Here is an 18,085-nt window from a genome sequence, read left to right on the forward strand (position 1 = left end):
CGGTGCCCGCGCGGGCCGTGTAAGAGGCCGGGATGGTGGAGCGCGGCGTGTCGCCGAGGGCTGGGCATCTAGGAACGGATTACGGAGTACGGATACAGGGCGGATGAAGCCCCCCGTTGGCTGGGAACTGTTTTTACGGGTTGGCTTTGATTTTTCTTTTTTGGGCTTGGGACAGTGAAAGGGGGGGACAGAGGAGGATTCGGGCGAGGTGGCTGGCGGATGGATTGCGTGGATTTCGAGGCGCAGACAAGCCTTGGGGTTACACGTGCGAGAGATGCGTAAGAGCGTTGGTCAGCGTTGGCAATTGAGGCTGCGAGAGATTGCCTGGGTGACAATGGGCGATTGTCAAGGCGGTAGACGCTAATGTTATCATCAAGACGAGTTTGTCAAGCTTCTTTATGCCATTGTCTTGCTGCTCGAGTCTCAACCATGTCGTGTAGCCTCTATCAAGTTGAAACTGGGCCAGAGCTTATTTTTGGGTAGCGAGAAAAATAAGGTGTAATTTAGCGACCATCAAGACCCATCACCGCCAATAGAGTGGCCTCTGTGTGATGTCTGGGGCATGACGCATGTCTAGCGGCTGTCAATAAGCCCCCGGGAGCCCGATGGATGCGTTGTTGGATGACGGGTTGTCTCTGCTGCGCCTCGCTCGAGGGAGGCAGGCTCTGAGGGGAAACGAAGGGGGGGCAAAAAGAGGTGTCTTGAAGTCGTCGCGTCTTTGTTCGAACCGTATAGTTGGGTAATGCTTAATCAATCTATCAATTAAGGGTATCCTCGATGCTTAAAGTGTCAAGGTGGAGGTGAAATTACGAGCGAGCCACCCGTATCGAGCCGGCGCATGGATTGCACTGACCATTGAGCTTGTCATCCCCGTACCTGCTAATCTAAAGCTCGTGGTGCGTACGTCCCGTCCTCCGCTCCGTACAGTACAACCGGGCTGTCAACCTCTCTGGGTCCGTATCCCAACCTCGACTTGACATCTCGTCACGGTCCTCTTTCTTCTCCCTTTGATCTTCTTCCCGCCTTCGCCTGCTTTGAGTGGTGTAGCTGTGAGCTCATCTAACAACCTTGCCTTCAGACCCAGCGCGTCCACGACCTCAACCTCCGCATCCACCTCCATTCCAAATGTCGCTGATCTAGCGGTCTTAATATGGCTCCCAGCCGCAGAAATGACCCCGAGCGACGGCTGTCTCACTCGCGAAACGACCCCGAAGACCCTAGCGATGAGGCAGCTCGCGATCTAGCCGCCCTAGAGGAGCGCTATCCTCGAACCTCGACAAATTTCTCCCGACCTCGAAACTCGCGCCGCTCCCATACCGACCCCAACAATGATCCATCCCAGCGCACCTCTACCGATTCCTACGTGAGGTCTGGCCCCCGCCACCCTGATAACGAAGGTCCGCGAGTGAGGACCGGCGACCCTTACGAGTTGCAGCCGATCCCATCCAGAACTGAGCTGTCCAGCGACCTGCCGCGCGTTCCGCACTACTCGATGGACCGGACCGACAAATCTCTTACCTCGCCCGCCGACAAGGCCAGCTTGAACTTTAACGAGACGACTAATGCGAAGTCGTCGGTTCGAGATGACATCAAAAAGTACCTCCACGAGAGGCGCCAGAGGAAATTGGGACCCAAGGCGAAGCCTACCTGGAAGGATCGCGCGCGCAAACAGCTCGGCGAATTCCACCAAAAGGTCATTCTCGAGACGATACTTCGTCAAAAACCTCTCGTGCCCCTAGCAGATGGTCGTCATATCCCTCTCAACCCCGATCACCGGAAGCCAGAAGGGCTTACCGACGAACGCTCCGGAAAACCATATGTCAGCAACTTTATCCGCTCCAGTCGCTATACTGTCTATGATTTCGTCCCGAAGCAGCTCATCTTTCAGTTCAGCAAGCTCGGAAACTTTTACTTCTTGGTTGTTGGTACTATTCAGATGATTCCTGGTCTTAGTACTGTTGGTCGTTGGACTACCATCGCTCCTCTCGGCGTGTTTGTCGCATTCAGTATGCTTAAGGAAGGTTATGACGACTACAGGCGATATATCCTTGATCGTGTCGAGAACCGCAGCGAGGCTTGGATTCTGGGCGCCCGTGACCGTGTTGGTGAAAAGGGCCGAGTTAGGCATGCCGAGAAGATGAGGAGAAAGAAGAAAAGGCAACCTGAAAACGGCGAGGAGCACATGCTTGAAGACATTGAAACCGGCACGGTCAGCACAGCAAAGACCAGCGACGATGGCGAGTGGACGTCGGTTCAGTGGCAGAATGTCCGTGTCGGCGATGTTATTCGCCTCCGCCGAGACGACCCTGTACCCGCCGATATCATTCTTTTGCACGCCACGGGCCCCAATGGCATTGCCTACATTGACACTATGGCTCTTGATGGTGAGACCAACCTCAAAAGCAAGCAGGCTTGTTCCTTGCTGGCTGAGCGTTGCAGCACGATGGAGGGACTGCGCTCAACCCAGGCTACTGTGGTTTCTGAGAACCCAAACCTGGACCTCTACACTTACGAGGGCCGGGTTACCATTGACGGCGAGACCCTTCCTACATCGCATAGCAACATTGTCTTCCGTGGATCTACCCTCCGAAACACCGTCGAGGCCATTGGTATTGTTGTCAACACCGGCGAGGAGTGCAAGATTCGCATGAATGCCAACAAGAACGTCAAAGCCAAGAAGCCCGCGATGCAGTCGGTCATCAACAAGATGATTCTGGTTCAGATCTTCATTGTCCTCATGCTCACCATGGGCCTGACAATCGGCTACTACCTCTGGAAGGACAGGACTGAGGATATCGCCTTTTACATCAAGCGGCCTGGCATTTACAACGCTAGCGTGCCCTGGAAGGAGATCTTCTTTGGTTTCTTGATCATGTTCAACACCCTGATTCCTTTGTCACTGTACATCAGTCTCGAAATCATCAAGTTGGGACAGCTTTTGCTACTTCAAGACGCCGAGATGTACGACCCGGCCACTGACACACCCATGGTGGCCAACACAACCACGATCCTTGAGAACTTGGGACAGGTTAGCTATGTCTTTTCGGACAAGACGGGAACTCTGACGGAAAATATCATGCGCTTCCGCAAAATGTCGGTGGCAGGTGTGGCTTGTCTCCATGACATGGATATCCAGCGAGAAGAGGAAGCAATGCGCAAGCGGCTTGAAGAGTTGGATCGACCAAAGAAGGGCAAGTCTAAGATGCGAGGCCAATCAAAGATCAAGGGTTTCGATGGCGAGTACGACGACGATGCCGCAGGCAACGGGTTCCAGAGGCCACAGCCTTCTCGGACGCTCTCGACCAGATCAGCCAGCCACTGGAGATCCTCTGTCCACATCGCTGATGACACTGACATGAAGACGGAGGATCTGCTCAACTACATCCAGAGGAAGCCCAACTCGACGTTTTCACGAAAGGCCAAGCACTTTCTGATATGCATTGCCCTTTGCCATACTTGCCTCCCGGAGAGGACGGATGACGGCGATATTGCGTACCAAGCCGCCTCTCCTGATGAGTTGGCGCTCGTGGAGGCTGCCAAGGACCTTGGTTTCCTGGTCATTGACCGGCCTGCACAAGCCATCAAGCTCGAGTTCCGAGACGCAGACGGCAATCTCCAAACAGAGTCGTATGAAGTTCTGGATGTGATTGAGTTCAGCAGCAAGCGGAAGAGGATGTCTATCATCATCCGTATGCCCGACGGCCGCATCTGCGTCTTTTGCAAGGGCGCCGACAACGTCATCATGCAGCGTTTGAGGTTGAACCACCTTGCTGAGCAAAAGATGAAGGATATTGGCCGTCGAGCCAGTGTGCGCAAGGTCTCGGAGCAGGATAGGGCCCTGCGACGCATGAGCACCCAGGCCTCGGACCCTTACGGTAGCCCTCGCAACAGCTTTGGTTTCTCAAGAGGCGAGTCTTCCAACCGAGAAGGCCTCAGACTGAGCTTGGGTCGACGTTCGACCGACTTTAACAAGTACTCGCAGCAGCACATGGCCTCGCCTCGGGAATCTATGGAAATGTCGAGCCCGAGGCAGAGTTTGGGCCGAGCGCCGTCGTTTGATGAGGTTGATCGTAGGATTGATGAATCAGTGGCAGCAAGCGAAGGCGCCGTGTTCGAGAAGTGCTTCCAGCACATTGATGATTTCGCAAGCGAAGGTCTACGAACTCTGCTGTACGCATTCCGCTACATCGACGATGACTCGTACCGACAGTGGAAGGCGCAGTATAGAGAGGCTGAAACCAGTCTTGTGGATCGCCAGGAGCGTATCGAAGCTGCTGGAGATCTCATTGAGCAAAAGTTTGAGCTGGCCGGAGCGACAGCCATCGAGGACAAGCTCCAGGATGGAGTTCCGGATACCATTGACAAGCTGCGTCGGGCAAACATCAAGGTGTGGATGCTCACTGGCGACAAGCGTGAGACAGCTATCAACATTGGACAATCTGCCCGCGTTTGCAAGCCCTGGTCTGAGGTCTATGTGCTGGATGCGACTGTTGGCGACTTGAAGGAGACCATTACGACGACTCTCAACGATGTCTCTCGCGGTATGGCTCCTCACACGGTTGTCGTCGTCGATGGGCAAACACTTGCCAAGATTGACGACGATGACGACCTCTCTCTTCTCTTCTACGACCTCGTCGTCCGTGTCGACTCTGTTATCTGCTGCCGAGCCTCTCCCTCGCAAAAGACCAACTTGGTCCGCTCTATCCGAAGATATGTTCCCAAGTGCATGACCTTGGCTATCGGAGACGGAGCGAACGATATTGGTATGATCCAGGCCTCGCATGTGGGCATTGGTATCTCTGGTCGCGAGGGTCTCCAAGCTGCTCGTATCTCGGACTTTTCGATTGCTCAGTTCAGATTCCTGCAGAAGCTGCTCTTTGTTCATGGTCGCTGGAACTACATGAGGACAGGCAAGTACGTGCTCGGAACGTTCTGGAAGGAGATCCTCTTCTTCCTTGTCCAGGCTCACTTCCAGCGCTTCAACGGATACACAGGCACGTCGCTCTACGAATCTTGGAGTTTGACTGTTTTCAACGCCGCATTCACGTCACTACCGGTTATTCTCCTTGGTATCTTTGAGAAGGACCTCAAGGCGGAGACGTTGATGAAGGTACCGGAGCTGTACATGTTTGGCCAGAGGAACCTCGGATTCAGATTCACGCAATACTTTGGATGGATGGTGCAGGGTGTTGCGGGGAGCTTCGTCATCTGGTACTTTACGTTTTGCGAGTACGACAAGACGCTGTTTGACGAGGACACGAGTCTCTTTGCCATGGGCATGGTTGGCTTTACCGTTGCCGTGGTGTTTATCAATATTAAGCTCCTGTGAGTACTGCATTGACTTTGGCGATATTACATGCTAACAGTTATTAGGATTCTTGAAGTACACACCAAGACGATCATCACGTTTGGTGGATGCGTTATCTCTGTGGCTGGATGGTTCTTCTGGATGCTGATCAACTCGGCGCTGTATTCGGAACACATTGGTCCCTACATTGTTCGAAACGCCTTTATCCATAACTTTGGGCACACTCTTGCGTGGTGGACGTCTGTCTTGCTGCAATTGGTGGCGCTCATTGTCATGGATCTGGTTGTCCAGGCCATCCGACGCGTCTACTTTGCAGGAGACCAGGACTTGATGCAGCGGATTGAGAAGGATGGCAATGTGGACAAGATATTTAATCCTGCTAGCCTTGAGGATGGCGATGAAGAGCAAAAGGTCCAGCAGGAGGACACAGCTCCTCGCACGCGGGAGGACCACCATAGGCCGAGGTTCACACCGCCGGCAGAGGAGCGAGAGAGTCCTGCAGATCAGTGGCGTCGTTGATGAATGGGGGAGTTTCATTTGTTTTCTTGCGGTTGTATATTTTAGTGCTGGGATCTAGCAGTACATCGGGACTGGCATGGCGTTTTGGTGGACAGAAGCTGGAGTTGAGTTGGGTATTGAACGAGCGCGCGTATTGCTAGAAATAGGCATATGGGCATGAATTATGGACAATTATTATGTGGAGGATTCTAGTGTGTATTGTCTATTTCTGACCAAAAGTGTGGGATGTCTGGCTCCTGATCTGGTGTTACTGGTGGGAGGTAGCAACTCTTGAGTATCATCTGCCCACGTATGTGCATGAAGAGAATGATTGCCTTTAAGAACCTTTGTCACAATGGACCTTGTCGATGGGTGAACTGCCGTTACTACTGGATCAAGTAATGTATCAAATCTCGGAATCTCGGTATGAGCTTGTCCGAGATCTTGACCGCAACAAACTTGTGCAATACTAATCCAACATTATGCAAATTATGCTCACCAGATAACGAAATCCATGTCCGCATCGCTTGCATTAACTCCCGAAAGAGCAAGTCAACCAGCAGCCGCCTTAAAGATGGGGCCGAGTCATGCGGGGAAAAAGAGAGAGAGAGAGAGAAAAAAATGTCATCATCAGAAAGTGGGAACGGGAATTCGACAGCGACGACGCAAGATCGGAGTGTCGACCGAGCACGCCGAGGCACGTGGAGAATGGGGGATATGCAGCGTTAAAGACTTGGGGGGCTGTACTTTGACTCTTTTCTCTCTTTTCTCATTGCATCAGCTTAAATACATTCAAAAGATCAATATTATTAGAGAATGTGAATAACTCTTTCCTCTTAATCGCCCTTTTCAAGTCTCCGATAAATACTCCATCATGGGCACCTCTTGTCCTCCACCGTCCGCCATGGCGACCCAGCAGCATCCCAACTCAGCACCCAGATTCAACAGCCTCCCCTGCGCATCATCTCTGCACCCGGCATTCTTCACCGACCGGCTCCGTCGGGCGCCCGTGTCTTTTCCTTCTGGAACGATGATGGAGAGTCCTGTTACGCTGGGATATGTTTATCAGGAGAGCGAGAGGAGGAAACCAAAGTTGTGAGAGAGTGGATTTCGGAAGGGACGCCGAGATGATTTGCATTCGACGATTGAGCGACTAGTTTATTCGATGAGCGATGCGATATGCAATGATACCCGGCGCATCATTCATGCGACCAAGTTTGGAGGGTTTCCAACTAGTTCTGGATGGAGATCCAATTTGAGGGTGAGATATGGGCGGAAGAGCAGCACGTGAAATACTAGGCGAGTTGGATTGATGTGTTCACGACAGTAGGAAACATGACAGCCGAAGTTGGATATATGCGATTCAATGAGAGGAAACAAGACAGCCGAGATCAAATTGGGTATCAGTTGATTAAAAAAAGAAGACCTTGTTGCATAATTACACCCTTCGCCTCGGTTCTTGTCCTTAGTTCGCCATAGGAGTACACGTTGTAACAAAGGAAATACAAAGGAACGGCCCCAACGCTCAAAAAGCTCAGGAAGAATGTCGCGCGCGCCTTAATTCGACCCGTTCTTGACCGCAATGACAATCGCCATGATGATGAGAAACACCACCAGCGCAAGCAGACCCATGAGCTTGACATTCTTCCACCACATCTTGCGCTTGAGACCCCGGCTGCGCACCCGGAACTCTCGCGCGCTGCCCCCGAGACGGTCCGTCTTGTCCACCAGCAGGTCCAGGCGCTCGCCGCGCTCGAGAAGACTCTCAATGTTCTTTGTCATGATGCCTCTCACGTCGTCAATCTCGCGGCGCGCGTTGCCGATGGCGTCGTCGCGGCCGCCGCTCGTGGTACCGTAGTCCACCATGAGGTTCTTGAGCTCCGAGTTGAACGACGCCGCGCCGTAGTTGGGCATGTCGGAGAAGTCGCTGCTCTCGTGGAACTGCTGGAAGAAGCGCTTGCGGATCTCGAACAGGAAGCCGAACGGCACCCTACGGCCGAGCGACGAGTCGGCGATGACGAGGAACGTCAGCCCGCCGGCTGAAGGGGAGTCGGGGTGCTCAGAGGGAGCCTCGGCGACATAGTGGATCTGGTGCTGGCCGTGCGTGTAGGTGAGCTTCTGAGGGTTGGTGTGCTCGATCTTGGGGAGGATGAGGGAGGCCAGGGACGACGTCTGCGAGGATGCCGAGGTGGTGCACTCGGAGAGGATGGTGGTGTTGTGCGCGATGCACGAGCTAGAGATGGTCAGTTGAATTGTTTACTTGTCGTCGAGAAGGGGACGAACTAGAGGAGAGGAGTTGCTGGAGTGGATGACGACGCCATGATGGACGCGGGTTTGTTGGACCACCCAAGCGACAAGAATGGAGGGTATTTACAGGCAATCTGCTGAAAGGAACAGGAGCTGGAAGCGAGAGTTTTAGACGACCAAAGGCGTTGAAAGGAGAAATAGGGATGGATGTTGGCGATAACAAAATGTATAACTTCCGAAGCTCTCGAACCAAGCTACAGCAGGTATCAGAGCGTCATCAGCATGAAGCCCCACTCGACGAACTGGAACCGGATCACGGCGGAATAATAATCCGGATCATTGGAAATTTTATGAGAAGCGTTCTCATGATGGCAAATTTCAGTCGCATCCGCCTAAGGTGACGAATTGAATGCATCCCCTGACAATTTTCCAGTGCTTCTTTCGAGGGAGCATGTTTGGATCATCCGTCAGGCCGTCGTCATGAGATTTCCGCTCCGACCTGGGGTTGTGCGGCCTCCACTATGTCACATAGCAGCAACACGACGGTCGCTCTCGACGACTCCGAGACTCTGCGATGGTGCGGACAAGACCAAGACCAAGACTGAGCCTCCTCCGAAAAATCCCATGAGCAGAGGCAAGCTCAAGGCTATGCTAGCTGCGTCTGTAAACCCATGGCAGAAAAAACCTTTCAAGGGTGGACGGCCTAGTCAAGTGAGTTGACCTTTTCATGCAGAGGAACTTGGACTTATACTTGTTAGACAAACCATGGCAAGGGTCACAAGCCGAGGATGAAGTGGGAATCGCAAAAGGCTGGGAAGGGCCGCCATGCCATGTTTCGATCGACAGTCTTTAACCGCTTCGAGGGCGTCCTCGAGAAGTTTTCCCGGTCCAGCGTCTCCGTCGCCGGCGTCGGGGAGGAAGAGCTCGACAAGCAGGCCGCTCTGTTTATGGATGTCTTGGAAAAGGCCTTTGTCATGGCTGAGCAGAACATCACGCAGCGAGACCGAAACCCGCTGTTCTGGAACCTTCGTGATGCCTTCATCTTGAAGGATGTCAAGGGTCTCAGCAACGAGCTTCAGTACTCGTTTCAGTCGTTCCTCATCCGTCAGCGATTCTCCAAGGGTTTGGAGGAGAGCCACAAACGGCTTCTGGACTTTCGATTCCCGTACGAGTGGTTCCCCGCTACCAGGACGATGCAGCGAACTATCCACCTACACGTTGGACCGACCAACTCGGGAAAGACGTATAGAGCTCTGAAGGCGTTGGAGAACTCCAAGCGAGGAGTTTATGCGGGCCCCCTTCGTCTGCTGGCCAACGAGGTCTACCAGCGTCTGCAGGCCAAGGGTCTGCCATGTGCGCTGATGACGGGAGAGGAGGTGCGGATACCACAGGATACGGATACCTACTTTACGAGTTGCACGGTTGAGATGATCCCCGTCAACGAGCCCTACGATGTTGCCGTCATCGACGAGATTCAGATGATTGCCGATCCTGATCGGGGCAGTGGTTGGACAACAGCCTTGCTGGGTGTCATGGCTAAGGAGGTTCACCTCTGCGGTGAGGAGCGAACAGTCAAGCTTATTCAGAGCATATGCGCAGCTATTGGCGACGAGTGTATCGTTCACCGATACGAGCGTCTCAGCCCTCTCGAAACCATGTCCGAGGCTATTGACGAAGACTACAACCGACTCGAAAAGGGTGATGCTATTGTGGCCTTTAGCCGCATGAACCTGCACGCCCTGAAGACGACGATCGAGAAGCACACTGGACGAAGATGCGCCATCATCTACGGATCACTACCCCCCGAGGTGCGCGTACAGCAGGCAGCTCTCTTCAACGATCCCAACAACGACTACGACTTTATCGTTGCCAGTGATGCCATCGGCATGGGTCTTAACCTTGAGATTCGACGAGTTATTCTCGACTCGGTCACCAAGTATGATGGAAACCAGAACCGACACCTCACATACCCCGAACTGAAGCAGATTGGCGGCCGAGCTGGACGATACCGAACTGCGCGACAGGCTACGGAAGCTGACAATGGGGCCGACGACGGCCGCAAGGTTGGCTATGTCACAACGATGGCCCGACAGGATCTCAAGAACGTGCATCGTGCGTTCAGATCTAGCGTCGACGACATTGATGCCGCATATGTTACACCTCCTGCAGCCGCTGTCGAACGATTTTCGACATACTTCCCCAAAGACACACCGCTGTCGTTTATCTTGATGCGCATCCGAGAGCTTGCATCGGTGAGCAAGAACTTTAGACTCGGCATCGCGCCAGATAAGCTCGAGATTGCCGACGCCATTCAACACATCCCACTCACCATCTACGATCGTCTCACACTCTGCCACTTGCCGGTGTGGCAGCGTGCCGAGAACTCGATGGATGTCCTGCGAGCTCTCGCCAAAATCATTTCCGAGAATGGACGTGGAGATTTGCTGTCCATCAAGGAGATTCCCCTTGAGAGCTTGGACATTGACCTCAAAAACTTCAAAGGCACGCCGATTGATTATCTCCACAAGCTCGAGTCCCTGCATGTGGCTATCAACCAGTATGTCTGGCTATCTTACCGTTTCAGCGGCATGTTCCGCGATCAGGCATTGGCTTTCCACGTGCGCTCGCTCGTTGAGCAGAAGCTGGTGGACACACTGGAGAGACTCGACTTTACCCAGTCAGATCTCCAGAGCATCCGACAGAACAAGCGTCTCATGGCGCAGTCGCAAAAGATGTCGCGCAAGGTGCTCGGAGAGGGAGACCTCAAGGACATTGAGCAAGAGATGGACGACCCGCCTCTGGATCAGGACGAGCACTGGGAGCCTCATCAGACATCGGAAGAGGTTGCCGCCACGGCATCAGCTCCTTGATGTTCTGTGTACATGCAAACAACAGGGAAATATGGCGTTGGCTTGGGATTGTTTGGATGATGAAAAATGCATAGAAGTGGACATGAACAAACGACATTGGACAATGCATGTATGTAATTGTAGAGTGTATCAACATCTTATCCTGTACAATATGAATGAACCTACGATACGGGGTCACGGGGAAATGTGGCGGCTCATTTCCGCTTGGGCTCACTCGTTTCATCATGTTTGTGTGTTAGTCGATGCATCCCGTTTGTTGAGATGACAAGGCGTAAGATGAAATATGTTTGATACAGAACCTCGAACAAACAAAGGAGAGGACAAACAGTGATGTGCCCCTGGATCTAACTTGAGTGGCTGACGGTTGGCGTTTGTCTTTTGAGTTTGATGATGGAAGCATTCCATTCGAGAGAACCCCTGACCATCATCTCGTAGGGCTCGTGAGCTTTCCCCACTAACGTCATTAGCCGGCCCCTGTAAGGCGGCGAGTGGGACCCTGAGCGGCCAGCTGAGCCCCGCCTGAAATAAAGAGCGACCGCAGGCAGCCCAGGCTCCAAGCACCTCAGACTTTAAGATAACACTCCCTTTGCGCAACGTCACCTTTTCCCAACTTCATCTTCTGCACACTTCAAGCGACCACGACCTTGTTTGTACCACCTCGCCCGCTACAGCGACACAAAGAAACTCCCTTATCAACTTGAAGTTTCCCACGAGGAGCTCCACAGATGGAGGAAGCGCGCTCCGTCGCAAACATGGCGGTTCCGTCCGCTCCCTACACCTTTCGACCTCCAAGCCCTCCATTCATCCACATTCCCCCCACGGCACACGGCTCTGGAGGAGATTCGATCCCAGGTCTCCTCCCTTCGTACGAGAACGTCGATCCGCAACAGCTCACCCCGAGGGACGTGGCCATCATCACCCAGAACGTCACCCACGCACCCACCGATCGCGCGTCGGACTGGTCATACGAGCAGCGGAGAGAGGCTCAGCCTCTGCTCAACTTTTTATATCTCGGACCAAACAGCGCCGCGCGTGATGGCGAGTTTCTGAGAAGCGAGGGTATCACCATGGTTCTGGTTGCGCGGGATGCGCGCATGGCTGGTATGAAGCTCATGAGCATTGAAAAGGTTGCTCAGACATTGGGCATTGTGGTGCACTACGTCGACATGGACGGCTACGACAACATGATTAGTTCCTTCTCCAACACGATCCGAGCAGTCAACGACCACCTCCTCACCATCTACCACAGTCAAGCGCAGGGCAGAAGCAAGGATGGCAGCCTGGTTGTTGAGACCGCCACGTTTCGTCGGGGCAAAGTTCTCGTGGCGTGCGAGACGGGCAACGACCGGTCAGCCGCCATGGCAGCGGCGTACATCATGGCGCTATTCGGAAAGGACATGATCACGACGATACAGTTTATTTCCGTGCAGCGGTTCTGCTGCTGCTTCGACGAGGACGTCAAGCGCAAGCTGCAGAGCTGGGAGGATATCCTGAGGGCGCGGTCACAGGTTGCTTCGCAGGCCAAGATTGCGGGGCAGCATGGAAAACGCCACATTGACGAGGTGATGGAGACGCAGGGAAATTCTGACCAAGGTGACTCTGTTGCACTTGATCACGATCGGTTCCAAGGGCGAGATGCGTTTGTTCCCTTTATGGACATGTAATCACGGGGTGAAGAAAATTCTGGTCAAGGTTTTAATTGTTTCGGTTGGGGATGGCGTCAAGGAGGAGTTGGGTGTGTTGTCTGGTGTTGTCGTTGTTGATACCCTGTATACCTTAGATATGTCTGTTAGGCTATGAAAGTCATGTGTTTTCTTTTGATATTGAGTTTATCGAGTTGCATGAGGTTGTCGTGGTGATGCTTTTTTGTGTTTGGTTGAGCTTATGACTTTGTTGATGTTAGGAATATGAATGAGAGAACTATCAGACAGAAGGATAGAAGGCCATGGAGCGCCGAGATTTGACAGCACGATCAGTTTATAGTTCTTGATTGCACCTCTCATTTGCATTGCTGTGTTTAGAGACGTCATGAGAACAACAACAGTTCTTGGTAGAATTGGGACTTGACGAATGGGCTCGCGAGTGATGCCTAGATGAGGAGAGATGTGCCGACAGAAGTCTCTCGAAGGCGTCGAGATTTGACAGCGTAGCCAATTGACAAAGTTTCACGGAATTGAGACCCAACGACAACCCCTGATGGATCATCTGTGCAAAAAGGAGTGCCTGGTTTAGGAACTGATACTGGGGAGTCGACGCACTTGGACGGATCCTGAATCTGATAATGTAGATAACTAGTCTGTCGTGTGCTCCAGCATTGAGGTTCAATGGCATCCCCAAATCGGTTACGATGAGCAGTAAATTAGAATAAAAGGACGTGGTTTACAATGAGCAATCAATCTCTTTGAAGGCATCTGGATCTGACGAAGCAATGAATCCCTTTGACCCCTTGAAAGGGGTGTGACTATCACGACCAGTGAAGGAATTAAGTTTCAGCTCAGTTATAGTTTCACGATACTGCTCGATTCCATTGCTGCCTTAAAGAAAAGGCCTCATCTGTCCTCGTGTCCCATCCTCAAAGTCCCAACGAGAGGGAATCAAGCCAATTGCCCTGACAACAACGGCGACACATTCAATTAACTCTCCCCAATGTCCTCCGTATACAGCCGGGGAGTCACGCACTGCAGACCCCTGAATTCTAAACGATTTAAGACCGTGGCTTGGCCATATTCGACCAATGACAGCCTAACCCGCCGAACGGTAACCGGCGACGCCTTCATATTACCTTTCCCAACGGCGACGACCTCTCTTCTCGTTGCTGTGGTTTCTGTGATTTCTGTTGACATCGTGAAATGTTTGATTCTGTTGTTCTCCGAGTAAAGCTGACCATCTTGCTCAAGTTTTCAGACATAAAAGAAGGGACGAGCACTTTGATTCTCTGGTTTCTTTCTTTCCTCAGACACACACACTCTTACACTCAATCAACCAACTTGCTTCTTTTTTTCAAACAAATCACCAATTCTTCATCTCGTAAGTCATATTTCCTTTCCATTGCTTTGGTTTTCTTTCAAGTTGCTTGATATTCCTTGGTTGTCTTGATACTTGGCCAAGTGTCTTGATACTCCTTGATATTCTTGAACACTTGGCTGAGTATTTTTTTTCTCCTTTGATTATTATTTGATTCATGTTTTAAACACTCTATCCTACTCTTCACTATTCCCTTCATCCAATCAACAGTGTCATTGAATCACCGTTTGATATTCTTTTGCTAACCGCGCGCTCTCACACAACAGTCGAGATGAATCCCACCAACATTCCCGTTCCCGGCAGCTTTGCTGCCCAGAAGGAGTTCGCCTTCCAGGCAGTGGCGGCGGGGAGGCTCGCCTCCATCCGGGTCGCCCCGAAGCGGGTGGCCAAGCCCAAGAAGGCGGCCAAGACCCCGGCCGCCGCTCCTGGCCCCGCCGTCGCCTCCGGCCGGGTCACGAAGAAGAGGGGCGACAGGACGGCGAGGGTTGAGACCCCCGTCCTGACCGTGCCGGCAGTTCCTCAGGGGACTACCGTGCCCCCTCTTCCTTTCGGTAAGTTTGATATTTCAGTGTTTCGTTTTGCTGAGTCTGAGACTAACAAGAAATAGTGCCCGCCGCTCCTCAGGGGATTGAGACCCCCCTGTTTGAACAACGTCTCCCCTTCGGTAAGTTACTACCTCCGATCTTGGTTTGTTATACTTTCTAACAGTAAACAGTGCCAGCTGGCTATCTCCCCGGTGGGAGCCAGATTTATGGCATCCCATCGGTCACTGGGACCGCCCAATCCCAGTTTCTCTCCCCTCCTCCTCCTCGTAAGTGAAACCACCTGGCATATTTTGGGAGTCGACACTGACAAGTCCTTAGCCCAGCCGCAATCTTTCGATTGCGGCTTGTCCGATTTGAGCAGCCAGCCCAACGGGGCGGCTGCTCTGTTCACCCTTCCTGGCTGTAAGTGAATTCCCAACGCTCAATCTTGACCTTGATACTGACATGCTACCAGACCAGCCACCGCAGCCCGCTAGTGGCTGCTTTATTCCTCAAAGCCAGCCAATTTTCCAGGCTGCCCCTCCCGTTCCTCCTAGTAAGTGGATCACTGACCTTGTTTGCCTGTGGCCTGACACTGACAAACCAACAGTGCCCCTGCCAGATGTCGGCACTGACCTCAGTCTCGACGACATCTTTGAGGCTTGTTTCTCTTCCGCTCCCTCTGGTAAGTGAATCACTGACGATGCCATGTTTGTTTACTTCGCTAACACTAGTTAGCCCCCCCTCAAGATCTTCCTGCTTCATCGCAGGCTCTTCTCACTCCTCCCGCCGAAGATCTCCTTGCTTTGCCTTCGCAAGGTTACTTTGACCCCTCACAAGGTCTGCTTGCTTGCTCGCAAGGTGGATTGACTCTCCCGCAGGATACCTTTACTCTCCCTGAGTATGCTCTTGCCCCCCGTCAAGGTGTCTCTACTCCTCCGCTAGACCGCCTTACTCCACCCACACAAGATCTCCCTGCTCCGTCAAAGGAGCCCTCCGCTCCCTTGGAGGCCACCCCCTCCCCCTTTGAGGACCCTGTTGCTTTGGATCCGATCCCCAGCTTGGTAAGCGACGACGAGTTTAATAAACTCCTCGAAGGCTTTGACTACTCTTCCGCGTGGAATTCCTTCACCGACACCTTCTCGACCAACATGCCCCCGCCTCAGATCTAGGAAGATTTGTCGTGGGGTGTCAGGTGGATCATCATCCGGATCCTGAACGATGAGGATCGCTTCGCCAAGGTTGTCACGTTTACCTTGCGCCTATCTCGTCAGCAGGTCCAGGAGTTTCTCGAGATCTACTTGAGAGAGGAGTACGCGTGGCGCGTTTGGGAGGAGTATGTCCTCACGATTCCTCACATGCCTTTGCTTGAGCACGCACTTGAGAAGAGGATCACCGTCCCCGCCCTTCTACACTACAACCGTCCGGCACTTCTTACGGACAACATTTCTCTAGAGGATGAGGAGCGAGGAGTTTTGTTTTTGCATGAGAGGAGGATGCATGGTTTGGTTGCTTTGTTTCGTTTGTTTTGCGCTGAACCCTACAAGGACTTTTTGCCTCTACGGATTGAGTGGGAGATTTTCCAGGATGGTATTGACAAGCAGATCGTTCACCAGGCCGTGGAACTGGGATGGGCTAATCCCAATCTCTTAAATGTTCGACCTGCTGCGCCAACTACCAACGTTCCTGTGGATGATTCGCCACTGCGGTATCAAGGGGGATTTGCGCCTCGTTTCGGTGTTGTTGGACAGCGTGTGCCTTTGCACCGCAAGGAAGGGGGTTACGGTAATGAGTTTAACGATGCGAATGACCTGAATGAAGACTATGATTCTGAAGAGACACAAGTTGACGATGACAAGACTCTGTCTCCCGACCAGGCCGACAAGCCCAACACAGACGCCAGATCAGATCTTGAACAACCCAAGGATCAACCCTCTGCCACCTCGAACACCCTCGTTCAGCCCACCACGAACAACAGCGGCAACGTTTTTCCTGTCTCAGAGCCCCTGCCACCACTGCCCTTCCTGCCAGGGCCTTTCGGATACCGGCCATCCCAACAGCAAGAAAATTTCCTACATGTTGCGTTCGGTCGACGGCACCCCCGGGCACGCAGATATGTCCCCGGGTGCTTTGCCAACTCTCTTCTGGAAGAGGGACGAGACTGGGTTCCATGCAGAGAGGCTTGTTGGCCTCAGGGGGCTTACGTTAACCTGGGACCCCGTACTCTCCAAGCATACGCGGACGTCATTGTCGAGTGTGCTCGCCATGAGACTGGGACAACTGGGAGTGTGTCAGCTCAAGGCATGCCAAACGCGAGTCACCGTTCGGTCACAAACGGCAGACAGACAGTGACGAACGGACAGGTTCATCAGTGTGAGGCAGCTGCAGCTCATCGCGCAAACAGCTCTCCCCACGAAGACCCTCACCAAGGCTCAGCCGAGAACCTCTTCAACGCTTTTTGGTACCGGCAGGCGTATGACGAATACATGGCCGAGGGGATGGATGTCGAGGGGGCTGATCAGCTCAGCGAGAACGGTTCATTCGTCGACGAAGAAGATACCGACTGCGAGATGTTTGCGGCTCCGAGTGCTTCGACACTACCTGAATACCGACTGGCCATGCTTGGAGGCGCCTCAGACACCGCCAATACGACCCAAGATCTTTCCGAAATGGCACCATCTGCTCAACTTCGTCACTACCTCGACACCCAATTTGCTCACTACTTGCCCAAGAAATCCACCACTGCGAGAAAAAGTTCCACCAGCAATAACCGCAGCCGGAAGAAGCAGTCGTCGGAGATGCTTGCGGAAGATTGGGAGGGAGGCTATGATATCGTTCTCCCAGAGGCCGAAAAGGATACGGCATACTGTCCCAAGAGAGGTGATCGGAAGAAGAGATCCAGAAAGGCGAATGATGGTGGGAGACAGAGGAAGTCGGCCGTCAAAGACATTGAGAAGAAGAGCAGGGGGACGACTGTGGCAGAGGGAAATGGAAACGAAGGTCCAAAGGATGGACATTCTGCTCTTGAAGCTAACAAAGAGAGCGAGCCCAAAATCACCGAAGCGCAACGCACTGCAAACACAGAGACACCAGCTCGGAAAGACCCCAAAAACACTACAAACAACGAACCAGCATCTTCTAGTCGAATCAAGATTGTTCTCAAGTCGTCGTCACATACCCCGACTAGTCCCGCCGAGAGCACCACAAAGAGCAACTCACCAATTTTCGGAGTCGACCGCAACTCAATCGTCGCAGGCACCCGAGACAGAGTCCAAATGGCTCACTACGCCTGGAGCGCCGAAGAAGCCACCTTTGCTTCTATTTCCACCCACGCGCGATTCGCCCAGACAGCCGATCGCATCGTCAAACCACCCTCAATGGGCAAGATAATCTCGGTCGACATGTCTACCGAGTTGACCGAGCTACAGCGACTTCAGACGGCGTTCGAAAACATAGAGGGTGCACAGAAGGCGCAGGGTGCTCAGGATGCAGAGAGGGCAAAGTTTGCTGGGTGTGCAGACAGGGCCATGTATGCGGTGCAGGCTGAGACTGCTTGCTTTGCGGTTGAGGTTAGGGATAAGGATGGGGATTGTGAGATGAAGGATGTGGAGTGA

General features: G+C 52.9%; 5 protein-coding genes across 5 annotated transcripts; 4 read left to right on the plus strand and 1 right to left on the minus strand.

The window, feature by feature from the left end:
- Positions 1–1,150: 1,150 nt before the first annotated feature.
- On the plus strand, positions 1,151–6,145 carry NECHADRAFT_70869 (uncharacterized protein; the record flags this gene model as incomplete). Its single annotated transcript, XM_003046910.1, has 2 exons — positions 1,151–5,325; positions 5,374–6,145. The coding sequence occupies 2 exons, from the start codon at positions 1,151–1,153 to the stop codon at positions 5,825–5,827; spliced, it is 4,629 nt and encodes a 1,542-aa protein (XP_003046956.1). The 3' UTR covers positions 5,828–6,145.
- Positions 6,146–7,363: 1,218 nt separating this feature from the next.
- On the minus strand, positions 7,364–8,127 carry NECHADRAFT_46092 (uncharacterized protein; the record flags this gene model as incomplete). The annotated part of the gene is made up of 2 exons (XM_003047071.1): positions 7,364–8,039; positions 8,090–8,127. The coding sequence occupies 2 exons, from the start codon at positions 8,125–8,127 to the stop codon at positions 7,364–7,366; spliced, it is 714 nt and encodes a 237-aa protein (XP_003047117.1).
- A 406-nt stretch (positions 8,128–8,533) lies between these two features.
- NECHADRAFT_46281 (uncharacterized protein) lies at positions 8,534–10,923 on the plus strand (the record flags this gene model as incomplete). Its single annotated transcript, XM_003046911.1, has 2 exons — positions 8,534–8,716; positions 8,812–10,923. 2 exons carry the CDS (start codon positions 8,534–8,536, stop codon positions 10,921–10,923), a joined length of 2,295 nt encoding a protein of 764 aa, XP_003046957.1.
- Positions 10,924–11,675: 752 nt separating this feature from the next.
- NECHADRAFT_83456 (uncharacterized protein) lies at positions 11,676–12,587 on the plus strand (the record flags this gene model as incomplete). The annotated part of the gene is made up of 1 exon (XM_003046912.1): positions 11,676–12,587. The coding sequence occupies one exon, from the start codon at positions 11,676–11,678 to the stop codon at positions 12,585–12,587; it is 912 nt and encodes a 303-aa protein (XP_003046958.1).
- A 1,631-nt stretch (positions 12,588–14,218) lies between these two features.
- Positions 14,219–18,085, plus strand: NECHADRAFT_83457 (uncharacterized protein; the record flags this gene model as incomplete). Its single annotated transcript, XM_003046913.1, has 8 exons — positions 14,219–14,498; positions 14,555–14,611; positions 14,663–14,758; positions 14,811–14,894; positions 14,947–15,027; positions 15,082–15,156; positions 15,222–15,535; positions 15,644–18,085. 8 exons carry the CDS (start codon positions 14,219–14,221, stop codon positions 18,083–18,085), a joined length of 3,429 nt encoding a protein of 1,142 aa, XP_003046959.1.

This window comes from Fusarium vanettenii (genome assembly GCF_000151355.1).
Source record: "Fusarium vanettenii 77-13-4 chromosome 8 genomic scaffold NECHAsca_17_chr8_1_0, whole genome shotgun sequence".
Lineage (NCBI taxonomy): Eukaryota > Fungi > Ascomycota > Sordariomycetes > Hypocreales > Nectriaceae > Fusarium > Fusarium vanettenii.